The sequence below is a fragment of the Miscanthus floridulus genome, unplaced genomic scaffold, assembly GCF_019320115.1.
Source record: "Miscanthus floridulus cultivar M001 unplaced genomic scaffold, ASM1932011v1 fs_910_1_2, whole genome shotgun sequence".
Lineage (NCBI taxonomy): Eukaryota > Viridiplantae > Streptophyta > Magnoliopsida > Poales > Poaceae > Miscanthus > Miscanthus floridulus.
In genome coordinates, this window is record NW_027097442.1 from 22,970 (window position 1) to 49,470 (window position 26,501).

General features: G+C 46.5%; 3 protein-coding genes across 8 annotated transcripts; all 3 read left to right on the forward strand.

Moving 5' to 3' along the window:
* Positions 1-12,539: 12,539 nt before the first annotated feature.
* LOC136533527 (suppressor of mec-8 and unc-52 protein homolog 2-like) lies at positions 12,540-15,215 on the forward strand. 4 transcript variants are annotated; one of them, XM_066526087.1, is made up of 3 exons: positions 12,540-13,762; positions 13,927-13,975; positions 14,821-15,215. In XM_066526087.1, the coding sequence occupies exons 2-3, from the start codon at positions 13,934-13,936 to the stop codon at positions 15,070-15,072; spliced, it is 294 nt and encodes a 97-aa protein (XP_066382184.1). In that variant the 5' UTR covers positions 12,540-13,762; positions 13,927-13,933; the 3' UTR covers positions 15,073-15,215. The 4 variants fall into 4 exon arrangements, 2 of the variants coding, with proteins under 2 accessions (XP_066382184.1, XP_066382183.1); XR_010778502.1 differs by having other exon boundaries at positions 12,540-14,312; XR_010778503.1 differs by having other exon boundaries at positions 12,540-14,312; positions 14,824-15,215.
* Positions 15,216-17,784: 2,569 nt separating this feature from the next.
* LOC136533529 (anti-H(O) lectin-like) lies at positions 17,785-19,160 on the forward strand. Of its 3 annotated transcripts, none has more exons than XM_066526090.1 (2): positions 17,785-18,147; positions 18,322-19,160. In XM_066526090.1, the coding sequence occupies exons 1-2, from the start codon at positions 17,894-17,896 to the stop codon at positions 19,076-19,078; spliced, it is 1,011 nt and encodes a 336-aa protein (XP_066382187.1). In that variant the 5' UTR covers positions 17,785-17,893; the 3' UTR covers positions 19,079-19,160. The 3 variants fall into 3 exon arrangements, with proteins under 3 accessions (XP_066382187.1, XP_066382186.1, XP_066382188.1); XM_066526089.1 differs by having other exon boundaries at positions 17,787-18,143; positions 18,315-19,158; XM_066526091.1 differs by having other exon boundaries at positions 17,789-18,143; positions 18,322-19,156.
* Positions 19,161-19,878: 718 nt separating this feature from the next.
* Positions 19,879-20,424, forward strand: LOC136533526 (vegetative cell wall protein gp1-like). Its single transcript, XM_066526085.1, has one exon. It carries the CDS (start codon positions 19,879-19,881, stop codon positions 20,422-20,424), a length of 546 nt encoding a protein of 181 aa, XP_066382182.1.
* The last annotated feature ends 6,077 nt before the right edge of the window (positions 20,425-26,501 follow it).

Sequence of the window (26,501 nt, forward strand, 5' to 3'; positions counted from 1 at the left end):
TAAAGTAAGCCCTTGTGAGTGCGGTAGCTCGAAGAGAAGATAGGGGGATGAGCCGTAGAAGAGATTCTATTTTTTTTCTTTGCGCGAGGAAGCGGAAAAGACAAAACCCTCTCTTGGAGAAAGCCAGTCCGGTTGGTAATTCCACTATAACTTGATAACTTTCTGGAAAAAATACCTCCCTATGAAACCCCTGTTGATGGATTCTGGCAAGCAAAAAGAAGACCTAAACCCGACTCTAAAAGCTTTAGTTGCCTCCCTCTCTCCGCCAATCACGTAAGCAAGTTCAACTAGTACGGATGGTTATTTATTCACATGTCCCGATATCGTCGCAGTAGTCTGTCAATCACCGTACTTTTTATTTTTACTTTTTATGAAATGAAAAACTTAGAAAATAGTTAGAAAATTATAGAAAATCCGTACTAGTTGAACTTGCGGACCGTGTTCAGCTCGGCGAGCATGTTCTCTGTCGAGCGGTAACGGACATCAAGGAGGAGCTTTGATTCTACGAGGGAGAGCGACAACGGTCGTGGAAGACCGTGTTCCCTTCCTCGTAGAATCGGAGCTCTTCCTTGACCAAGTACGGTGCCGTCTGGTAGAGAAATGCTCGCCGAGATGATCACGTAAGCAAGTTCAACTAGTACGGATGGTTATTTATTCACATGTCCCGATATCGTTGCAGTAGTCTGTCAATCACCGTACTTTTTATTTTAACTTTTTATGAAATGAAAACTTAGAAAATAGTTAGAAAATTATAGAAAATCCGTACTAGTTGAACTTGCGGACCGTGTTCAGCTCGGCGAGCATGTTCTCTGTCGAGTGGTAACGGACATCAAGGAGGAGCTTTGATTCTACGAGGGAGAGCGACAACGGTCATGGAAGACCGTGTTCCCTTCCTCATAGAATCGGAGCTCTTCCTTGACCAAGTACGGTGCCGTCTGGTGGAGAAATGCTCGCCGAGATGATCACGTAAGCAAGGTCAACTAGTACGGATGGTTATTTATTAAAACTTGTTTTTGAGCTATAGTGTATTAAAAAATGAGTATAGAGATATAGATAATTTTATAGTTTCTTAATTTTATTTGTTTATAATATAAGAAATTTATAGTGTATTAAAAAATGAGTATAGAGAGTAGATGGCAACTGCTTCATTGTTTAGAGATATAGATAATTTTATAGTTTCTTAATTTTATTTGTTTATAAAATGAGAAATTTATAGTGTATTAAAAATGAGTATAGAGAGTAGATGGCAACTGCTTCTGGGTCCTCGGCCTCTCATGGGTTTCCAAAGCGACTTAGGCCGGGCCTCCCTCTCATTCCATGCGGCAAGTGTCGTGATGAGACGAAGATTGTGATGGAGTACCAAGTGAAGAAGGAGGGTCCCAACAAGGATCGTATCTTCTACAAGTGTCCGGATCGCAATGTGAGTTATTTTATCGTATTTAATGATTATGGTTAGTTTATACCTATTTTCATGATGGTTGTGATTAAAGTTCTAACTTTTTGTTTTAATTTCAGTGGGATGGCAGTGGACGATGTTCAGGCTTCTACTGGGAGGAAGAGTATGTTAAACTCGTGCAAAAATATCTTGCACAACAGGCAGATACGGCAGCTAATGAGGCAGTGATCCAGCCGAAGAAGCCCAAAGATGTTGCACAATCGGGGGATCTGTCTGTTTTAGTTGAGATTGGTCGTGAAATCCTTGTGCTCCTGAAATGTATTTTAGCTTTAGTTCTTTTAGTGGTAGTTGGGATAGCCTATATTGTAGCGATGCTTTCATAAATTTGTACCTTTTGTGGTGGCATGCATGTTGTATAAATAATTAATTATGATCTAGGTTTTAATATGGTATTTATGTCATGTAATGCAGATGAGCCGGCATTGGATGTACAATGCTGATCGTCGCTCCCAAGAGTTCATTGACGGCGTGCATTCTTTGTTACGTGCGGCCGAGGCAAACAAACGCGACGGTTTTACGTGCTGCCCATGTGCCATGTGTAAGAATACGGTGGAATATCCTTGCTCAAAGACTTCATTCACACTTGTTCAAGTCAGGTTTCATGCCAAACTATATTTGTTGGACGAAGCATGGAGAAACCGGTGTTGTAATGGAAGAAGGTGAAGAAGAACAATGGGACGACAATGATATTATTCCCGATGGTACGTGCTTCAATGATACTGCAATGGGAGAAGCTGAAGAAGAGGTAGCCGCAGAAGATGATCCGACTGATGATCTTTGTCAGGTCATTCGTGACGCACAAAGATAATGTGAAAGTGAAAAGGAGAAGATTAAGTTCGAGCGGATGCTAGAAGATCACAAGAAATTGTTGTACCCAACTTGTGATGCAGGGCAGAAAAAGTTGGGAACCACACTAGAATTGCTGCAATGGAAGGCAAAGAATGGTGTATCTGACAAGGGATTTGGAGAGTTACTAAAAATCCAAAAGAAGATGCTTCCGAAGGACAATGAATTGCCCGCCACTACCTATGAAGCAAAACAAGTTGTCTGTCCTATGGGGCTAGAAATTAAGAAGATACATGCATGTCCTAATGACTGCATCCTGTACCGTGGCAAAGAGTACGAGAAATTGGATGCATGCCCGGTATGCCATGCATCGCGGTATAAGATCAGGCGAGATGACCCTGGTGATGTTGAGGGCGAACGTCCATGGAAGAAAATCCCTGCCAAGGTTATGTGGTATGCTCCTATAATATCACGCTTAAAACATCTGTTTAGAAACAAAGAACATGCAAAATTGTTGCGATGGCACAAAGAAGACCGTAAGGTAGACAATATGTTGAGACACCCTGCTGATGGGTCCCAGTGGAGAGCAATCGACAGAGAATTCCTGGAGTTTGCAAATGATGCAAGAAACTTAAGGTTTGCTTTAAGTACAGATGGTATCAATCCTTTTGGAGAGCAGAACAGTAGTCATAGCACTTGGCCTGTTACTCTAAGTATCTACAACATTCCTCCTTGGTTATGCATGAAGCGGAAGTTCATTATGATGCCTGTGCTCATCCAAGGCCCGAAGCAACCTGGCAATGACATCGATGTGTACCTGAGACCACTTATTGATGAACTTCTCATTTTGTGGAATAAAGAAGGTGTACGTGTGTGGGATGAGTACAAACAGGAACACTTTGATCTGCGAGCATTGTTGTTTGTAACAATCAATGATTGGCCTGCTCTAAGTAATCTTTCAGGACAGTCAAACAAGGGATATAATGCATGCACACACTGCTTTGGTGATATTAGAGGTGTATTCTTGAAAAAATGTCGAAAGGTCGTGTACCTTGGCCATCGTCGATTTCTTCCTGCAAATCACCCCGTAAGAAAGAAAGGCAAGCATTTTAAAGGAAAGGCAAACCACCTGGCCAAGCCTCGCAACCGAACCGGTGAGGATGTACTCGATATGGTCAATGATGTGAAAGTCGTCTTTGGAAAAGGACATGGCAGCCAACCTGTTCCGAACGACGCTAATGGTCACGCACCCATGTGGAAGAAGAAGTCCATATTTTGGGACCTACCCTATTGGCAAGTCCTAGAGGTCCATAGCTTGATCGACATGATGCACCTGACAAAGAATCTTTGTGTGAACCTGCTAGGCTTTATGGGTGTGTATGGAAAGCCTAATGACACATTTGAAGCACAACAGGACCTGCGTTGTTTGAGAGAAAGAGACAACCTGCATCCAGAGAAGACAGATGATGGACGCCATTACTTACGTTCTACCAGCTACACTCTAAGCAAAGAGGAGAAGGAAATCATGTTTGAATGCTTAAACAACATCAAGGTACCATCTGGATTCTCCTCGAATATAAAGGGTATTATAAATGTGCTAGAGAAGAAATTCTGTAACTTAAAGTCCCATGACTGTCACGTTCTCATGATGCAATTACTTCTAGTTTCATTAAGAGGAATTCTACCTCCAAATGTATGTCTAGCCACCGTGAAGCTATGTGCATTCCTCAATGCAATTTCTCAGAAGGCAATTGATCCAACTGATCTAGCTAAACTACAGAATGATATGGTTCAATGTCTCGTCAGCTTTGAGTTGGTGTTCCCTCCTTCCTTCTTTGATATCATGACACACCTCCTAGTTCACCTAGTCAAGGAGATTTTCATTCTCGGTCCTGTGTTCCTACACAACATGTTCCCCTTAGAGAGATTCATGGGAGTCCTGAAGAAATATGTTCACAACCGTACTCGCCCAGAAGGAAGCATCGCCAAGGGCTATGGAACAGAAGAGGTCATTGAGTTCTATGTTGACTTTATTCCCGACCTTGACTCGATTGGTGTTCCTGAATCGAGACATGAGCGGAGACTAAGCAGAAAGGGGACACTAGGGAGGAAAACATATATTGGTACGGATGATGATTATTTCAATAAAGCGCACTACACAGTTCTATAGAACTCCTCTTTGGTAGATCCATATATTGAGACACACAAGGATCTCTTATGATCTAAGTTTCCAGGGAAGACTGAAGCTTGGATTACACGTAAGCACATGGAAACTTTCGGCGGTTGGTTGCGAAAAAAATGTCAAGGTGATGGGAGCATCCATGTGCAACTGTATTTATTGGCTATGCAACCATCATGGCATATCGTCACATACAAAGGGTACGAGATAAATGGGAACATATTCTACACAGTAGCCTAAGATAAAAGGAGTACCAACCAAAATAGTGGTGTCCGCATAGATGCCACAGACCCGAATGGGAATAAGAAGACATATTATGGACGCATAGATGAAATATGGGAACTAGAATATGCACCTACTTTGAATATCCCATTGTTCAAGTGCCAATGGGTCAAGGTGACCGGAGGCGGGGTAATAGTAGACAACGAGTATGGAATGACAACAGTAGACCTTAGTAATATTGGGTACAAAGAGGAACCATTCGTCCTTGCCAAGGATGTGAATCAGGTGTTCTATGTCAATGATATGTCTACCAAACCAAAAAGAGGGAAAAATGATAATGACTCAACCAAAGAGCCAAAGCGCCACATAGTTCTTTTAGGGAAAAGAGTCATCGTGGGAATTGAGGACAAGTCGGACATGTCAGAAGATTATGAAAAGAATGACCGAATTCCGCCCTTCAAAGTGAACAAAGACCCTAGCATCTTGGTAAATGATGAGGACACTCCATGGTTATGACGCGATCATAACCAAGGGACATACGTAAAGAAGAAGTTCACTGCTGTGCCCACTTGATGATATAGTGATTTAATGTAGTGTGTGTTTGAGATATTATGTAATAATTGTGAATTTAGATGTTTATTATGTCATGTTTCAAATTAAATCAATGTTTGATTTGGTGGGATTTCTCTCTCAAAAAGGTAAATTTGGATATTGAGTGATGAAAAATTAAAATATTAACGTTAAAATGATGTGAAAACAAATTTCCTGTCCAAAACCAATAGTTTTAATAATTTTAATTAAACACTACATTTTTGTATTAACGAAATAATAAATATTAGTTACATTATGTTTTATAATTGTAGCAAAAATAAAAAAAGTTAGGTTATAGATTTTTCCTATGTGTAATAAAGAAAAAGAAAATCCATATTTTTAACAAAATAATTTTATGCCTTTTATTTAATTTACTATGTATTTAACAAGACTATTGCATTTCTATTAAAAAAATTTGCTTAAAACACGCGGGAAATGAAACTGCAGCCCACCTTTACTCCCGGGTTGGAAGCCCAACCGGGAGTAAAGGTGGCCTGTAGTTTCATGGCCCGCCAAAAAAACCTTTACTCCCGGTGCTTAATACCAACCGGGAGTAAAGGTAGACCTTTACTCCCGGTGGGGGGATGGCACCGGGAGTAAAGGGGCATGGCATATATATACCAGTGCCATCTTCTTCCTTGCGTTCTTCGTCGATTCCTCTCCCCCTGTGCCCACGCCACTCGGCCCGCCACACCGAGGATGCCGCCGCCACCCCGCCCGACGTCGGTCGTCGCCACCGCCTCGCGCGCGTCCACGGTCCCCACGCCACCCCGTGCGCCGACGACCTCGCGGCGCCAGCTGCTGCCCGGCCGCCCCGGCGAGACACGCGGCCACACCGGCCGCTGGTACCCTCGCCTCGGCCAGATGCGGGGCCACACCGCCGGCTGCCCCGAGGTACGCTGTGCTTGCTCTGATCCTATTCCATCTCCATGCATGAAACACATGTTTTAGGCAAGTTCACGATCATGGTAACCGTACGTACATGTTGTTCACGTTTTCTTTTCCTACGTGCATGCTTTGATACAGTAGCTACTAAAACTTTGTTGGTTGTCACTTGCATACGTACGTACGTCAACAAATGTGTGTATCGATCACAAACCCAAATGTATACTTAACTAATTTTCATGGCACGTCGCACACAGCGTCTAGACGGGCATTATTCTCTGTCACACTAACTATTATAAGAAAGAAAGCGCCAAAGGAACAGATCAAAAAAAATTACAGTGTATACGCGCCATCTATAAGCACCATGCATTTCTATGTATAAGCGCCATGCGTTTCTATGTATACGGCGGAGCACCGCCGCCCTCGTTCGCCCTAGGGTTTATACGGCGGAGCACCGCCGCCCTCGTTCGCCCTAGGGTTTATACGGCGGAGCACCGCCGCCCTCGTTTGCCCTAGGGTTTAGGGTTTATACGGCGGAGCACCGCCGCCCTCGTTTGCCCTAGGGTTTAGGGTTACGCCGCCCTCGTTCGATCATTTTTGGTGGGTGAAGGTTGGTTTGTAGGTGGTTGTGGATGATATAGCTAAGTCTATGAAGGGTGTAGTAGATGAAGTGGTTGAGAGTGTGCTTGAAAATACAGTTATGGAGATGGCAAGGGATATGACATGCGAGGTGTGTTTTGAAGAGGATGCTCCCGATGTTTGGGAGTTCCAACTTCAAGGGTCGACTTGATGTCTATTTTTATCGATGTAACGTGTGTTGTTGTATTTGTTGTAAATTTGGCGTGTTGTTGTGAACCTCTTCGAGGGTTCCAATCATTGTAAACATTATTTGGAGTTGTTTACTCGACGAGCCAGGATGCAGTGCGATTTTGTTGTCACTTTGGTTTGCAGCAACGCCCCCCTTTTCTTTTAGGCGAGGCTCATTGTTTATTGTTCTCAGAAACTTGACGCGCAACGATGCCCCCTTTCTTTCACGCGAGGCTCGCTATTTTCTATTTAATAAAACCTAATGCGTATTGACTCCCCCCTTTTGTTTCAAGCGGGACCGCCGCCAAAACCTACTCGCTTCTTGATTCTTCTTATCATACAAACCAACCTTCACCCGTCAAAACCTACTTGTTTAGGGTTTAGGGTTTATACAGCGGAAGATTTTACGCATGTAAGCAAAGATTTGACGTACTATATATTGGTTTTGTTTTTTGAAGCTAGATGGCCGACCCGAGAAACATGGATGAGGAGTTGATGATGAGTTTGATCAACACTGGCGCTCAAGTTGCCGGTGATGATGGTGCTAAAAATAACGTGCAAGAGGATGCAGATGACGGGAGTCAGTACTTAGCTCTTGAACAAAATGAGCAACAACATATTGGCCAAGTATATATTTTTTATTATTAGCTATATATATTATCATATGTCTTATGTGTGCTCATGATATTAAAAATAATGTTTATGTTTTGTAGCCCTCTGGATCGACATCAACAACTACAACGAAGAGTAAAAATGTTCAAGGTCCTAAAAAGCCATTGGAGGGCCGCTTCATCATCTCGGAGTTCAATGTGGATACAGGCGAACCGGGGGGCAAATAAAATGAAATTCGTGCACCACTATGGTTACCTTGTACAGGACCGGCTCCCAATCAGTACCCGCGAATGGAAGAAGAAGACCAATGCTCCTCATATCAGTTTTGTCTCCGATCGTGACAAGACGTTAATTTGGAAAGATGTCTTGGTACATTTCACGCTCCAAACAGACGGTTATGATGATATAATAGATGGTGATGAATTGAAGGAGCGAGTTAGGGATTGGGCAATGAAGAAGATGGCCACCCAGTTTCAGACTTGGAAGAAACACCTATACACGACGTATGTCAAGAAGAACATAGCACCAGATTTTACTGTCCCCGGCCCGATCTCAAAGCAGAGGCCCTATTGGGATGAGTTTGTACAGTACAAGACTTTGGAAGAGGGTGTGAGTCGGGTGATAAAGAGCCAACGTAATGCCCAACAGAAGACATACCACCATCACTTGGGATCAGGTGGCTATCTGACTGCCATTAAGAAGTGGAACAAAATGGAAGTAGACCTTCTTGCCAAGGGTATCACACCAGAATCTCTCGAGTGGGGAGAGCGTGCAAAGAATTGGTTTTTCGCTCATGGGGGAACACTGGACCAGGAGACAGGGAAGTGCGTTTATGGTGCAAGACTACAAGAAGCAGTAGAAAGATTGTTTTATGCTTAGAGAGCTACTGCTAGTGGTGCGTTCAGGCCCAACAGAGAGAAGGATGAGTTGACATACGCCATCGGGACTATTGAACATGGTGGCCGAACTAGAGGCAAAGGAAGTGTCTCGTGGGAGCATGGATTCCCTCAGGACAGACCTTCCTACAGAAGCCGCCAGAGAAAGAAGGAAGAAGAGGCACAACGGCTCTAGAGGTTGGAGGAAGCGGTGCGTGAAGCACATGAGCGGGAAAAAAACCTTGAAGCGAGAATGCAGGAGGAAATTAGAAGGCAAGTGCAAATAGCAGTGAGTGCAAGCAAGCAGGCATCAGAGCCAAGAATCAACATTAGCCAATCTGTTCAGTTGAAAAGCAGCTGCGCTTCCACGAAGATACCAAATCAAGGGGACACAGGACTACGCTTCCCTGTGGATGACATCACTGAACCTTGTACATCATGTGAGCTACACATTCTGAAGGGGAATTCCACAATCAAGGTGGCTATCGGTCTTGCTAATCCTATTGACCGAACCAAGACACCAAGGATTCATGGGAATATAATCCAAGAAGGATATGCTACCATCTCGGTAGATAAAGCTGAAAAAGGTTTTAGTGATTTGCCTCTTGACATTCCTAGAGGTGATGGCGAGAAGACTCTAGGAGAAGCAGAGAAGACATTCATTCTATGGCGCAAGCGCTACATCATCATTCCCGGGATGTCGGCTCCACCTCCTGAACTACCTCACCATAGGTACGTGCGGATGAAAACACTACATCATTAATTTGTATTGGCTTAAATAATTAACAGTCTGCTCATAATAATATGTCATTCCTTTTTTGTAGCAGATCCTCCCCCAACCTAAATCCAATTATTCAATCGCCAGATCATCATAGTGCTCTGTACGATGACATTGTGTTGGAAGGCGAGGCTACATCCACACCATCTCCAAGGAGGTCTCCAATGCCGCAGCCGCCACCTCCAAGGAGGTCTCCAATGCCGCTGCCACCACCTCCAAGGAGGTCTCCAATGCCTCCCCCGCCCCCGCCTACCAAGAAGCCTAGCAAGAGGCCAGCCCCGCAAATGAAGAAGCAGTCCCCGCCGGCAAAGAAAGCCACCGTGAAACCAAGGGCTATTCCCAAAATAATATCTGAAGAGAAGGAAGAAGGAACTGATGCATATAAAAAATATATGTCTAGATTCTATGATAAACTTAAAAAGAATCAAGAAGCAAGGAGAAACCCGGAGAAACCATACTTCTTCGTAGCTCCAGATATTCTAAGAAAAAGGGTGGCTTCTTACCAGCAACAACAGCGGGAATCTCGTAAGCCGTCCAAATCAACGTTAACGGACTATGACCGCACTCTCACCAAGTCAATTGAGTCGGCACAGAAAAAGAAGCGGGCAGGGAAAGGGGTTGCCCAACTCGGACAACAAGCGCACCAATCAGTCCCCCCCGCTAGTTGTTGGTAATGAATAAGGTTCGAATTTAGGATTAATGCATCAGGCAAACATACCTCCGGATGTCGATTTGGATCACCTTGGTGAATTTTTTGATGAAACTAGTCTCGACCTTTACCAGATGTTTGGTGATGGAAACTTTGAGAGTGCGGCGAAGGTTGATATTTGGAAGAAAAAATTTGTACTAGGCCAGAGTCTATACAACCCTCAAGCCTTATCTGATCTGGGGACGCAAATGTACCTGCTAAACAAGTGGTACATGCAGGCGTCTACTGGTGGAGACTTCTGCGTTGGTGTCAGAATTAGAGACGAACATTGGTTCCGTGGCGATGATGTTATGTATGTTGACTTTGCAGAATTTCATCAACTATGCCACCTGACCTCTCTGGACAAAGTTATCATTAGCTACAATTGCCTGTAAGTAATAATTCTTTCGATCTATTATTAAACTCATCATATGTGTGTATATGCATATAAATTATCCTAACAAGTACTATATATATGCAGATTTACAATGACAGAGCTCAGAAAGGAAGGCTGAAATGAAATTGGTTTTGTTGATCCCCATATAGTATTCAAAGACCCAGTTACTCCAAAGACTAATTGGAAGTCTGAGTCAGAGAGTAACCTCATGAACTTCTTAGTGAACCAATGCCACAAGAAGGATATACTCTTTTCCTACAACTTCAAGTGAGTGTTAATAATGTCGATCATCCTTAATGGCTCATATGTTGATTCTAGTTAATTAATGAGTGTTATGCGTTATATCCTATAAACACATGCAGCAATCACTGGATATTGATGGACATCGATCTGGTGAAAAGTCACTTGATAATCTATGACTCGATGAGAAAACCACAACAAGACTACCAAGATATGATAGATATTATCCAGAGGTAATTTTGGTATCTCTAGCAACTATATATACACACAAACATGATGATTAACTATATCTGATGACATGGCAAATTTTTTGTTGGGCAGTGTTTGGAAAACCTTTATTGAGAAGCAACACATGGGAAAATGCAAAGCGCCACTGAATGTAATCCCTTTGAAAGTAAGTCCCCTAAATCACATCATCTTTATTAATTAAACATATAGCTTTCACTGGATCACCAGATTGGATGACAAATCTTTTTCTCATAAAGTGGTGTCTGAGGCAGGAACAGGGAAACAACTACTGTGGTTACTATGTTTGCAAGTTTATCAAGGTGGTCTCCCAAAGAACTCCTACGGAGAGACTCAAAGTAAGTTAAAAATACACTATATATTCATTTAATTATTATTATTGATTGTGTTACTATGTCTTTATATATATATATATGTACATATATTAATTTATTTTCCTTTAATTCAAACCTATAGACTCGATGGTTGGAGGAAAAGGTCATACGGCAAGACCAAATCAAAGCAATTCAAGAGTCTATAGCCGGATTTTTTAATGAGCAGGTCATCGATTCCAAGGGCGAGTTCTACTTCGACCCAACACTGCCATGAAAGCCAAGCTAGAGGATGAGAGAAAACTTGTTATATCACAACAACTGTAATGCAATCTTTTTGTAATATATGCACATGAAATAATATAATGTAAAATACACATATGCATGCATGCATGTAAATATATATATGATGCATGCATGCATATATATATATATATATATATATATATATATATATATATATATATATATATATATATATATTTCTATGCTTGAATTGTGTGATTTAATACGTTCATTGTGCTTGAACCGAAACATACTATACGCGCGTATAAATATATAATTAGCAGCGTACAATACGACTTCGAAAACCTATTTTGAAAAGAAAACAAAAAAAAGAAAAGAAAAGAAAAAAGAAAAAAACCTTTAGTCCCGGTTCGTATTACCAACCGGGACAAAAGGTGCCGGCCATCGTGGCATGTCAGGAGGCACCTTTAGTCCCGGTTGGTGTTACCCACCGGGACTAAAGGTCCTCCTTTAGTCCCGGTTCCTGACCCGGGACTAAAGGACCCCCCTTTAGTCCCGGATGCTTGCTCCTGGGTGGGGCACCGGGACTAGAGGGGGTTACCCACCGGGAGTAAAGCTCTGTTCTCTACCAGTGCAAGTAATTATAAGGGCCCTTTTACAAAATTCTAAGATGAGGGGGTATCCTTGATCTTTGGCCCTCGGATTAGATTTGGATGGCTATGATTGGATCGGGCGAGTGAGATCGGCCGGCGGCGAGGTGAATGGCGGCGGCGCCATGGCCTGACAAAGGGAGCTCACCGGCGACATTGGTTTAGGGCCTACGGTGCATGGTTTGATGAACAGGAAAGTCGAGGAGAGAGAGAGGAGAGAATGGGGATCTCACCGAAACCGAAGAAACACGCGGAGAAGCTACGACAGCGGGTGGCTCGGGATGGTCTACGGCGGCGCTAGGTCTAAGCAGCTACAACTCTTAGGTGAGGGCGAAATCTAGCTCTGAGGTGGTATAGGGAGGCGGCGCGGGCTCGGTCGACTATTTATGAGGCTGGGTTATCTTGGGAGGCACGCCACCATGACGTAGCAGAACCGAACATGGACAGCGTCGGCGACGGTCTCTGACTTGGGCATGACGCGAGGAAGGAGATGCCCTCGATGGGCAGGCCCGGTGCGTCAGCGGGATGGAGGAAAGGAACACGGTCGCGATGCAGACCTGGGTCGCGGAGCTATTTTCTTAAAAAACCAGGACATGCAAGTTGCGACCAATATGACATTGTATTAATATGAGAGGTTTAGAGATTTAGTGTTTGCTGGTGGTCACTAATTCAAAACTTTCATATACTTAGACCACCATCATTTCTCGATATGGGAGTTGAGAGGTAAAACTATCCCATATACACCATTTTATCTTAACTAACGAAGCTCCACCAAATTTTGTTGCATATTTGATCTCAGGAACTAAGTGGAAGAAAATGGATTCAATTGGGCCAAAGATGGGGTCGACAAACCCCACCTAGGTTGGGCGACCTGCCCCTGGTCCCATTGACCCTCAATCTTGGTCACATACAAGGAAACACAAGGACAACCAAAGTGTAATATTGGATCAATGTCGATTTAGTTTCAGTGGATGGGATATATTATCACATGCATGGATCAATGGACCCACCAACATACAAAGAAACACAAATTCAAACAACACACCATACCACAGGATTGTACACACCTTTGATAAAATAGTAGGTTGGGTGACCTCCCTCAGGTGAGGTGACATGACTTCAGAGCATTCAAAACAACCACCGACATGGGTGACCGAGTCCAGCTAGGGGATTAGTGGCAGCAAAAGGCTGTCCTCAATTTGGGCTGCATGGTGACCACGTCCAGCCAGGGGATTAGTGGTAGTAAAAGGCTGTCCTCAATTTGAGGAGTATTTCCATCTTAGTTGACTAGGAGGCTGAGCGCCTATTTATCTCTTGTATTAGGAACATTTGAGAATCAAGCAATGAAGAACAAACATGTTATGATCCTTAGATCATTGGGGGTTGGGGGATAACCACTGCCAAGAAGATGGCCAGGCAAAGTCGGCGTGGGGGGAGACTAGAGCATTTGGGGGAATGGGATTCGGGGCGAGGTTTTTCCCCTCTGCGCCCTATGTTGGGAATTAGGAAGGAGAAAGGAAATTGTTCTATTGCTTAATTCTTAATCAAGTGTCAAACACTTCTTAAGAAGGCCAGGCCAACATTCGCTGCATGCCTTCCTATTCTTAGGACGGACCACGTCTGCTGGTACCGCTGCATGCCTTCCTATTCTTAGGACAGACCACGTCTGCTGGTACCTCATCTGCTGGCGCCCATGTCTTCTGTGCGCGGTGCTCGCGCGCCTCCTGGCGCGTCTCGCATGCTCCTAGCGCCGCGCTTGCGGGAGTAGCGGCGGTGCCACATGACAGACTTAGGTCCTGGTGGATACCTGTAATTTTAGCAGTGCGCTTGGAATGTTAGAGGCTGGCCGGTGTATTTTTTTATCTCTCCATGTTCATGGCCTGCTATAACCTGTTTTTAGTTTTATTTGCATTTTATTCAACTTGGTTGTAATATTTAATGTCTTTTCTGGTGCCAGAACGGGTATGATGCTGTTCAAGCCCAGATGGCAGCTGCTGGATATCAAGGTGACTGGTCAAGCTATGTGTGTGCAGAACAGCAGTTGAGTTATCTAGAACAGTATGTGCAGCAAAGCACCCAGGAATACGATGTGCTAGCTGACCCTAGTATATCCCAGGATCCAAGGTTCACGACTCAAGCAGACAAGGATCAGGGTTTAGGTTCTTTTTTCAAACGTGACGATCAAAGATTAATCAGCTGAGGGAAAAAGATGCACGGGAGAGATATCCAAATTTTATTTCAGATAGTTACTCAGAGTGTTATCCTGGTTACCAGGAGTATAATAATGAGATTGCAGGAAGTGACGATGAAGATGATTTATCGAAGGGGGATATGGGTGGACGGGTAGTGAAGTGATTTAGATCTTATGCACAAAAGTTCCTGTGCAAATGCAAGCCTATGCTTGTGGCAAGGGTCTTTGTGAAATCGCAGTGGATAGGCTAGGCATCACTTAGTTAATGTTTATTATGTTGCATTTGCTTTTGAATTGGTTTGTACTGATAACTCATTTCTGCTTCATTTTTCTTCATTTTGTATTTGAATATTCTGAAAACTAACAGTGAAGTGTTTTAGCTGCTTTTTATGAGATATTTTTAGTTACTGTTCAGTCTGGTATTTGAGCATATCCCAAGGCTGTTGTCCTGATATTACTTTGTTCTGGTTGTTTTGCCTGTACATCTTCTGTTGCTCAGTTGTGAATTAGCAGCCATTGCTTCTGCTGCAATTGTGGCTTTTGGTTTTAAAATGATTTACTCAAGTCCATGTTCACTTCTGTTGTGGAATGATGCAGAAACTTTTGTCATTGGCGCTTTTGGACCATCTCCGTAATGTGTTCTCATATGTGATTCTTCAGCAGGCGAAGGGCCGCCTTCACAGGTGGGACATTGAGACTGAAGAGGAGTGGGCCAAGTACAACGATCAGAAAGAAGCCATGCCGAAGGCTGCCTCCCAGTTTGGGGTGAAGATGCAGGACGGCAGGAAGACCAGGAAGCAGAACAAGGACCAGAAGCTCACGAATGACCTCCACAAGATCAACAAGATCCTGGCTAGGAAGAAGGGCAAGAAAGATGGGGTGGAAGATGGCGGACACTACTCGCTACGATGATGATTTACCTAGCTCGAAGATACAGCGTGGCTGAAGCTTGTCATTTTTTGTTTGTCCTGTCGGTACTGTAGGCAAGCGAGGCGAACATTCTACACAGAGTTACAGTGCCATCTTTGGCTGGCAGCTGTATCCTGCGGCCTGTGTTTAAGGTGGCCGGTAGGAAATATGTCGATGCTTTGAGCTGAAACCATGGAAGAAATATGGCTGTATATGTATTGGTTATCTACTGATACAGTGACAGGGATTTAGTATAGTCATTCTGGTTGTCTGGAAACCCACCGTGTTGAGATAGCTGCTGGGGATGGGAGCAGCTAAGAGATTCATTTTTTTTGTGCTAACCAAGCTGAGGCACTAATAACGACATTTAGCTGGTGATAGCCACTAAACCAGCCTTTAGTTAGCGCAGCTAAAGCGCAAAACCTAGCCCAAGAAGTAAACCGGCCCAACTGGCCCAACACCAGTACGTAACCCTAGCTCAGCAGTCACTATCTCTCCAGTATCCAGCGCTCGCTCTCCAGCTCTACAGAAAAGAGGAGGAGGCGGCGGCTGTGCCCTTCAGCGGCGGCGGCTTCGAGCGGAGCGACCGGCGGCGGCGGTGGCTGTGCCCATCGACGGCCGCGTCGCAGAGCCGACTGGCGGAGGCTGCTGCTTCGAGCAGAGCGACTGACCGGTGGCGGTGGCGGCTTCCGATGGAGGCACCTGAGCAGCGGCGCGGAGGCTGAGCATTGAAGCGCTGAAGCAGCTGAGCGTTGAAGCACTGAAGCAGCAGCACCAACGGCGACGCCATGGCACAACGATCTGGCAAGCTTCTTCTCTGCTCGGTGCTCACGCCTCCTCTCTTTTTTTGCTTGTATGTCGTAGATCGTACTGTATGTGAACAAGTTGTCAATATTTGTTACCTGATATCTCTCTTCTGAACTGATTATGAATCAATTAGTAATGGTTATCAAGTTATGCCAACATCTTGTGTGTGTTTTCTTTTTCTTTTTTCTTGTAAAAACAGCTAAATGGCTTAGCTGCAGCTATCTCCGACTATAGCTGCACTTTCAGCAGTTAAGAGGCTTAGCCGGAGATTTAAAACACTGCTTGAGATTGGTCCCCAACTTGCTTTCTGACAGGAAAGCCTTTGCAAAACCGAATGGGATTTGTTTTAGTTCATTGACCGTTGCATAGCTGGCAGTTTGGATTGTTCTCAAGGCTATTGGCATCAGGACATATACATGTGAAAAACTTTACATCCGTGGTCGATATTTTACCAGGAATTATAATACGATCCATGGTGATTTTGTTTGTCTTGCATCTCTGGTTGCAGCCTCCCTAGCTGCAGCAAACTAATGTTTGTGGATGGCTTCAAGCAGGAAAACATTGGTGACATTTCTTTTGGATAAACCCGGATTGTGACTGCAGAAGTTGTGGTAATGGGCGGGCCCGTGGAAATGGATGCATCACTAATGCTTGCAGTAACGCGGTTGCGCGAACCCGTGGTTCGTATTGAGAAAAGAAATTCCCAACATAATTCTAGCTGAATTACCTGAACAATGAATCATAAAGGCTTGGAAGACTCGTTGAACCTGTGTAAATATAAACTTTATGTCGCTGTGTGTCACCATCTAAAAACATAAAATCCGAATCCGCCTTGGCTCCGTGGAAAATGAAATTTTCTTAGCTTTTTTACCTAGACCGTGGGAATTGGCAAGTCCTCGACAAGTGGCCAGAACTACCTTATCCGTGGAAAATGAAGTTATCTTCTCGTGATTCTCAAAAAACAAAGTTATCTTCACGTGAATACGTCCCCCAAATACTTGTCAGATACGTACCTAGACCGTATCTACGAATTTAGGCACGTATTGGATCGAATACTCGTATCAGATACGTTTGGGCTGGATTGGTTACGGCTCAAGTAGAAAGAACAGCCCACTCCCACTGCCCCGTGCATCCCTCGTTCCCTCTCCGTCCCTCTTTTGTTGCCCCCTAGAGCCAGCGGCCGGCGGCGAGGTGGCGAGCTCCAGCCTCCATCTCCGGCGAGAATCAGACGACATGGACCCCGACACTGCTCCGTTTGGCATCAGCATTCGGCCCCTCAGGTGTCTCCCTTGCTCCACGAATCCAAATCGAGTCCCTCACACCCGTCGAGCGCCCTTACAGACTCTGGCAAGAATCCCTCGGCACCGAGGCCTGCAGGCTCAAGTAAGCTCCTCTCATCGCCGTGTCTTTCCCCTCCCGTACTCCAGTACTGGATGTCTGGGTTTAGAAGAAGACATAAAAAAGGAGTTGAATAGGGATTATGACAATAGATTACATCTTCTTGTTGCCAATTTTGCAAAGTCATTGTTTAGAATGGTAAAGTTCTGAAGCCCGCTTTTTGAAATGACAAATAGCTAATTTCTCTAGAAAAATCAGTACGATTTATAATTCCTGGTGTCAATCCTTTTTTTCTTAACGTGTATCCGCTTGTCAGAACGTATTGTATCGTATCCGATACTCGTATCGTATCTGTATCCGTATCTAGGCGCATAGCGTACCACACACGCGGAAGCAGTGTCATTGATAGGGCTGTTTCTTTCTTTTGCTGGAGGACTGCTTTATGGTCAAGTCTATTTGCTTAGCTCAGCTGCCTAAGGTGTCCTCTCGAGGATGCTTTGTTCAAGTCTTTTTTGCTTTCTCGCTGTCTGGGCAGCGAGTGTCACTAGCTAGGAAGAATTTTCGCAGGAAACCACCCCAAAAATTGGCTCGCCATTACTCTCGATCGTATAATGATAGTGTGAGTACTCCGTAGTTGGTATATACTCTTACGCGTTCAAATATATATATATATATATATATGATCATCTTTCTTCCCAACACACATCACATAACCATGGCCGCAGTGACAGTGAGCTCTTGTCCCCCCTTCCTCGTCTTGTCCTCATGCCTCTACTACTGCTTCTTGATGCCCGCCGCCATCCATGTCCCTCACGTTGGCTCCCTGTCCTTCAACCTCAGCTTCTCCCAACCCCAAAGCCCTGGTCTGTCTCAGCTGATAAACTGCACCGGCGACGCCATGCTCACTCAAGATACACTTGAGCTGACACGTAAGTTTGTTTTAAATCTCCCGCTATAGCTGCCGCTATAGCCTTTTAAGGCAGAGTGCCGCTATTTGTGTTCATGTACAATTTAGCCGCTATAGCTCAATTTAGCCCCGCTATTAGCCGATTTAGAGGTATACCGCTAAACACCTTAGTCCGCTACTTAAAACTATGCAGGTAACAGGTTTGACCAGAGCAGCGAAGGCAGCGTCGGCAGAGCCAAGTACACGAAGCCAGTGCCGCTGTGGGATGGAGCCACCAGCGAGATGGCCAACTTCACTACCACCTTCTCCTTCCGGATCAGTCTGGACCCAAGGACGTATTCTCCTGGTGATGGGATGGCGTTCTTCCTCGGGCATTTTGCGTCAGATATCCCGAGCAACAGCACAGGGGGCAGCTTGGGCCTCCTCCCGCACAACACCAACGGCACCGGCGACGGCACCATCGTTGCCGTCGAGTTCGACACCCATCTGAATCCGGAAAACGCTGATATCAGCTACAGCCATGTGGCCATCGACGTCAACTCCGTCAAATCCACGGCAACCAAGGACACTACCTCGCCGACCAAGAACCTCACGTCCTCCAGCTCCGTGATGACGGCAACCGTGAGGTACGTCAACGTCACCAAGTTGCTCGCCATCCAACTCGTCATCAACGGCACATCATACAACGTCAACACGACCGTTGATCTGAGGAGCTACCTGCCAGAGCGTGTCGCCGTGGGATTCTCAGCGGCGACGGGCTACGCCGGCGAGCTGCACCAGATACTGTCATGGTCATTCACATCCACTCTGCAGGAACCACCGGCACTGCTGCCGGTTCTGACGCCTGACAACATCCAGAATTCCAAGAAGAGATCAGTAGGAACCGTGACAGTCGCCGTGCTAGTGCCTCTGCTATTTCTATTCGTGTGTGCAGCCGTGCAGACGTCGGATGCCTAAAACTCAGACATCTCCACACGTCACATTGCTCGAAACCTTCTCAAATTTTTACCACAGCCTACACATGCGATAACATGACACCTCCACAAGTTTCATGATTTTTGGACTTATTATGAATTTTATATAATTTAAAAACACTTTTCCGACAAGTTCCTCGTCATGTTACGTGAAGAAGATGCCCGAAATTTGATGCGAGTTCGTGGATAGGGACTCAACATACACCAAATACCATGAATAACATTTTTCGAATCACTAAATTGCATTATTCCATCCACATGCAGTTCAAATTTGAAATATTCAAAAAAAATCAACGAAAAGAAATAAATTAGGAAAATATATCAAAAAAAGTCAAATTTAGCCCAAATTTTAAAATTGAGATTTAAATAATGTATTATAGCACCACAAAAAAGCTGGGTTCAAAAAACCAAAAAAAAACTCTTTGCCGAGGGTCTAGCCTGGCCCTCGGCAAAGGGGGTCTTTGCCGAGGGCCTGGCCAATGGCCCTCGGCAAAGAATATTTAAAAAAAAATAAGAAATCTTTGCCGAGGGCCCTGGATTTGGGCCCTCGGCAAAGGGCCAACCCTAAATTGGCCAGCCGCCCAAATTCCCCACCCACAGAAAAATCTTTGCCGAGGGCCTAGCCTGGCCCTCGGCAAAGGGGGTCTTTGCCGAGGGCCTAGCCAATGGCCCTCGGCAAAGAATATTTAAAAAAAATAAAAAATCTTTGCCGAGGGCCCTGGATCTGGGCCCTCGGCAAAGGGCCCAACCGTAAAATCGGCCAAAGCCCACCCTACCCACAGAATGGTGACGCGGCCGCTGCTTTGCCTCGCCGCTGCCCCGTGCCCCGCCGCCCTCCCGGCCCGCCACAGCGCGCCCGGCTGCCCTGCGCCCCCCGCCGTAGCGCGGCCGGCGCCCTGCGCGCCCCGCCGCCCACCACCGCACCACCCGGCGCGCCCCGCGCCGGCCCGCGCCCAGCCGCCACCGCCACCCCGCGCGCCCCGCCGCAGCGCGCCCGGCTGCCCCACGCCCACCACCATGCCGCCGCGCGCCGCCCCGCGCCCGGCCGCCACCGCCACCCCACGGGCCCCCGGCCCCCGGCCGCTAGAGGAGGAGGGAGGAAGAGTAGGCCACCGGAGGAGCCCCACCCCGCCGCTCGCCTCAACCCGCCGGAGGTGCCCCGCCGCGGCCACGTCGCCCGCCGGCCGGCCCGCCCCGAGGAGGAGGAGAACCTCCGCGCCATCCGCCGACCACCGGAGAAGGAGGAGGACCCCACGCCACCCGCCAACCCCATCCATGCTGTCCGCTGTGCCCGCCCCCGTTCCGAGGTGCCCCGCCCCGGCCCCTTGACGCCGCCCCGTCCGCGACCCTCGCCCCGTCCACGGCCTCCGATGTCCCTCCGATGTCCAGGTATGCCCTTCCCTCGCTTCATGGTGACAATGCTAGTGAAGGAGGAGGTCTAGGTGGAGGTCGAGGTGGTGGTGGCATGCAATGGTGGAGGTGTAGGTGGAGGTCGAGGTGGAGGAGGGTAGTGTGTTCGTTGAGGTGGTGGTGGTGTGGTTGTTGTGGTGGTGTGGTGGTGTGGTCGTTGTGGTGGATATGGTGGTGTGGTCATGGTCATTGTGGTGGATGTCGTGGTGTGGTCGTGGTCATGGTGGTGGTGGTGTAGTCGTGGTGGTGGAGGTGGTGGTGTGTTGGTGGTGGATTAATATATATCTGGCTATCGGCCATCGTGCCGTATTTGTTCCCTTGATATGTGGTTGTCGGCCATCGTGCCGGTTTTTTCTTGCAGGTTTTGGAAACCTCCGCGTACAGGGGAGGTTCTGTCGAAATTTTCAACTTATAGTATTGTGTTTCTTCTTTTGCAGAGAAGAGCACGTCAGAGGGGACTCGGCAACCCCGATCCTCTTCATCGGCGTTGCGGGTCTGCCTGCACAGCATCGCCTCGTCACTGCCCCGACTCGCCACTGCCCCGCTAGCCTGACTCCACCGCCACCCTAGGTATAAATAAGCCCTCTTCCCATATCATTTTCTTAGATCGCGTAACCCAGTTAGGCGTCTCCCATCCGAAAGAGATACGGTCGTAGGTATGCGGATCTTTGCATATCTACGACCGTATCTGTTTCGGATTGTCCACGTTTTTTAGACAGCCCGTGGATGCGTAGATGGGTTAGTTTCCATGGTCTGCTCCGGTCCAAGACCGAGTTTCGACAGCTCTTCCCTATTGTTCTCCGGATACACACTCTCCCTGGCAGGACGTGTATCGGGAGAACAGCGGGGAGGTGCTGCCGAAATTCTGTCTCGAAGAGGAGCGGAGCCTGGAAACTGACCTCATCTACGCATCCGTGGGTGGGATTAGGACCTATCCTCACCTATTAGACATTAGGAACACCGCGTAGATGCAATTGATGGTCACAATACTCTGTGATGTAAATGTTAAAGGATGGAGGACCGTCAGTGGATGTACACGGGCTGGAGAAGCGGTAGTGACTACGACTATGAATGGGTGAAGGGGACAGATCATTTCTTTAAACTTGCATTTGGCCCAGGAGCAGGAGGACATTCTCTAGTTTGGTGTCCCTACAACAAATGTGACAACAGGAGAAAGGTAGACGAGAAGACCATAGGTAGACATCTTGTGTTTAATGGTTATACGCCTAGCTATCAGCAGTGGATCTACCATGGTGAAGCAAATCATATAAGAGCGGAGGTGGTGAGAGCACGCCTCGAGGCTTTTGATGATGATGCCGGGGTAGCAGACATGCTAGATGACGCCCACCAAGCTCACTTCGCTAAACGACGTGAGAAGGAGGAGATGGAGGAATCCGCAAAGGACTTCTACAAAATGCTGGATGCGGTTGGACGCGTAATGGGGTTGAAGGCCGAGTTAAACCTGAGTCGAGAAGGCTTCGATAAGATGTTGGCCGCGTTTGGCACCATGCTACCGGAGAAGCACACTTTGCCGATGAACTTGTACAAGGCAGAGAAACTCCTTCGTATGCTTAAGATGCCGTATGACAAGATACATGTTTGTCCGAAGGGGCGCGTCTTATTTAGGAAAGAACACAAGGACACAAATTACTGTCTGAAGTGTAAATCCTCTAGGTACCTGGAGGTAGACTCTGGTGATGGTCAGAAAAAGCAGCTTCCGATCCCCACGAGAGTGCTACGGCACCTTCCTTTCCTGCCAAGGATCCAACGGCTATTCATGATCGAGGAATCCGTGAAACAGATGACATGGCACAAAGATGGCAAATGGTACAATCCTGGGAAGATGGTACATCCGTCTGATGCTGAAGCATGGATGTACTTTAATGACAAACATCGTGACAAAGCAGCTGAGGCCCGTAATGTATGTGTCGCGCTGGCAACAGAAGGGTTCAATCCTTATGGAATGATGGCTGCCCCATACACATGCTGGCCCATTTTTGTTATCCCCCTCAATCTCCCTCCCGGCATCTCCTTTCAACGGCATAACGTATTCTTGTCGTTGATAATTCCTAGACACCCGGGGAGTAATATGGGTGTGTTCATGGAGCCTGTGATTGATGAATTGATCCACGCTTGGGAGAAGGGGGTATGGACATACGACTGAGCTACAAAGACAAGCTTCAAAATGCACGTTTGGTACCACTACTCCCTGCATGACTTCCTGGCGTATGGGTTATTTGCCACCTAGTGTGTTCATGGGAAGTTCCCATGCCCAATATGCAAGGAAGCTGTGAGGTTCATTTGGTTGAAGAAGGGTGGCAAGTATTCGTCGTTCGACCAGCATCATCAGTTCCTCCCTCTAGACCATGAATTCAGAGAAGACATCAAGAGCATTACGAAAGGTGTCAAAGTGACAGACCCTAAACCGCACTTGAGGACTAGTGCCGAGGTTCGTGCTTAGATAGATGCTCTCGTGCCCAATGAAGAAGGTGGTTTTGTGGGATATGGTGAGGAACATATGTGGACTCATAAGTCCGGCTTGACGAGGCTCCCCTATTTCGATGACCTTCTTCTGCCACATAATATTGATGTAATGCACACTAAAAAGAATATCGCCGAGGCACTTTGGGGAACTCTCATGGACACTGACAAGTCTAAGGACAACGTTAAGGCTAGAGTGGACCTAGCGACGCTGTGCGATAGACCGAATCAAGCGATGCAGCCTCCTAGTGGCCGAAACAAGAACTAGAAAAGGCCTAAGGTCAATTTCCTCTTGCAAATCGATCAAAGGAGGGAAGTACTAAAATGGATCCAGACGTTAATGTTCCCAGATGGATATGTAGCGAATCTTAGCAAGAGAGTGAACTTAGGCACTATGCGAGTCAATGGGATGAAGAGTCATGACTACCACATATGGATTGAGTGGCTTCTTCCGGCGATGGTCCAAGGCTATGTCCCTGAGCATGTTTGGCTAGTGCTGGCAGAGTTGAGCTTTTTCTTTCACTAGTTTTGTGCCAAGGAGATATCTTGGACCGTCGCTCGGGACTTGGAAAAAGCGGCACCTGTGTTGCTCTGTAAGCTAGAGAAGATCTTTCCACCCGGCTTCTTCTTGCCGATGCAGCATCTGATTGTGCACCTCCCGTCTGAGGCACGTTTGGGGGGGGGGGGCCGTGCAGGCCCGTTGGTGCTATCCAATCGAGAGATGTCTAAAGACTCTTCACAAAAAATGTACAAATAAAGCCAGAATTGAGGCTTCCATTGCAGAGGCATGCCTTCGGGAGGAGGTGGCAAACTTCACAACACAATACTACAAGCCGAACCTTCCTAGCAATCATAATCCACTCCCTCGTTACAATGCTGGCGAAAATGAATCGACCCTCAGCCTTTTCCAAGGCCAACTCAGCGGCGCAAGTGGATCAACCCCGAAGCTATTGGGAAATGAAGAGTGGCGCAGTATCATGCTATATGTGTTGAATAACCTTACCGAGGTGCAGCCGTTCGTCAAGTAAGTTCTCAACGAACTTGTTTCAATACGTCGTCACTATTCTGCATCCAACCCCATTGATTCTCGTTCGGACAGGGAATTTGTTGATGAATTCTGGCATCAATCAAGGGATCCTACCTCGCATGAACAAGACACCCTTGTTTCATGGGGTGCAAGAGCGGGGAGGCCTAATTTTATTTCTTGGTTCAAACAAAAGGTAATGTCCAATTTAGCTCGTACGTTCGATCGTCCAAGGTGATCGTACGTTTGATTAATATAACGATCTATCATGCTTCACCTTGTAGGCCCAGACCGGTTCGTCCATGAGTGACGAGTTGAAACAGGTTGCAAACGGCTGTGACATTAGGGTGAAATCATTTACTGGCTATGATGTGAATGGATATCGCTTCCACACAACAAGCTACGAGCAGATTTGGCCCAAACAAAAAACCACAAATAGCACAGTTTGTACGCCCGTCACTGATGGCCTCGACTATCATGGTAGAGTTGAGGAAATCTATGAACTCTCATTTCATGGAGACAAACCTCTTAAACCTATCATGTTCAAATGCCACTGGTTTAATCCTCGATCAACGAGACAAACCCCTCATCTTGGGCTAGTCGAGATTCAAGAAGATTCCATCTATCCTGGAAAAGATGTCTACATTGTGGCTCAACATGCTGTGCAGGTGTATTATACTCGATACGCCAACCAAGACAAAGAGGATCTTAAGGGTTGGTCTATTGTGCACCAGGTATCTCCACATGGTAAACTACCTGCCCCAAACAATGAAGATTACAACTTCAACGCAAACACATATGATGGACAGTTCTATCAAGAAGATGGGCTACCAGGCACGTTTGAGATAGTCTTACCCGAAGCAATCGAAATGGAAGTAGACAACGAAATGGTTGATGGCGAGGTCCATGGAGATGTGGTGGTAAATGCCAAGGACATAGCAATGCTTGAGCGATTACTTCTAGGCAATGACTACGATGACAACATAGAACCTTCGGATAGTGTTGCCCATTTGGACAATTTTGACAGTGATGATGAGACCTATGATCCCAATCATGAAGATTATTCCTAGTACATGTAATACTATGTTTTTTAAATTTGTGTTTTGTTTATATATTTTGAATCTATTTCTAATATATGTACTAATTAGTCTTGTTCATTCTTTGTGATTGCAGGTGATTGAACAAAGATGGCGAGCAGACGTCCATGCCGTGACATGCCCTCGGTTTACGGGAGAGACCGCCCTCTCCTTTAAGGTGAGGGGTCGTCGTCCGGGGCAGCGTCCGTAGGAGGTGACGAGAGGAGGACCAGGGGCAGCAGCCGCAGGAGGCAGTGGTCTCCTCCCTCGCCACATGACGAGGTGCTGGAGGAGGAGCACGTGACGGCCACGGCCACATCCTCGTCGGAGGATGAGAGGGGTCAGCAGATGGGTGAGGCAGGCGAGGCGCTCGAGGGCGAGGGAGGCGAGGCGCTTGAGGGTGAGGGAGGCGAGGGGCTCGAGGGCGACGGAGGGGGTATCGCTACCCGGACTCCCTACGAGCGAGGTCCCGCGAGCCTCCCTCCGGTTCCACTTCCTCACAACCGCCCAGTGATTCGGCCTATGGCAAAGAGGTAAGTAACTATAGATGTTATCACAACTACTTCATAAGATATGTTGGAAATCATAAGAGAAACTGATAAATTTTCTTAATCACTTGTGCAGGGCCTGGTTGGTTTTGTCAGGTACTCCAGCACGCACCCCCGCGAGCATCCTTGGTGTTTTGTGCAGGAAATGGTACGTCGGCATTGTGCAACTGTCCGAAGAGCCGGTGGTGCGGGGGCCGGCCTCCAACTGGGACAGGTACGCACTGGTCACGGATGACACTTACCGCAATAAGCAGGAGCGAGTATTGGCAGAATTTTGGGTAAGTTTCTCTCGTGAAACATTGCTTAATACATCTCATTCATTGGTTAAATGTTTTATTGAAATAATGAATGGATACATAGGTTTTGTATGCAGAAATTTTTCAAGGCCAGAGAAGGACTTGAGGCCTAGGCGGATCGGGCGGCTGCCGCAGCTTGTAGGAAGTACGTCACCGAGATGCACCACCGTGGGCGCGTCCAAGCCCACATAGACTACAACAGGTCGGTACTTAAGCAGTCCCTCCCCAAGCCTCAAGCAAGACTGATTACGCTGACCCGGAACCAGTACCTTGAGGTAGGCGAATAACATTCATAATGATTCGTTTTGATATTAAGTAGGTTCAATTTCATCTTCTTATATGTCAAATACTCGATGACTTGTAGGTGATTCCTTGGTGGTGTCGATCGTATCCCAAGTGCTGGGCCATGATCGTGGACAAGTGGTTATCACAGGACTTTGTTGCCACGCACGAGAGGCTGCAGGAACAGCGTCTGATGAGGCAAGGTCCAACTCACCATCAAGGCAGCCGCAGCCTCCCCGGATACAAACAAGCATACGTAAGTGATTTCTTTCATTTATTTTGATGCTCA

Excerpts from the sequence above, each read along its gene's own strand:
- LOC136533527 (XM_066526086.1), top strand. The coding sequence starts at position 13,934 with ATGATGCTGTTCAAGCCCAGATGGCAGCTGCTGGATATCAAG. Across the intron at positions 13,976-14,820 it reads GGCAGCTGCTGGATATCAAG|CAGGCGAAGGGCCGCCTTCA; the intron begins GTGACTGGTCAA and ends GTGATTCTTCAG.
- LOC136533529 (XM_066526089.1), top strand. The coding sequence starts at position 17,894 with ATGATCATCTTTCTTCCCAACACACATCACATAACCATGGCCGCAGTG. Across the intron at positions 18,144-18,314 it reads AGATACACTTGAGCTGACAC|GTAACAGGTTTGACCAGAGC; the intron begins GTAAGTTTGTTT and ends AAAACTATGCAG.
- LOC136533526 (XM_066526085.1), top strand. The coding sequence starts at position 19,879 with ATGGTGACGCGGCCGCTGCTTTGCCTCGCCGCTGCCCCGTGCCCCGCC.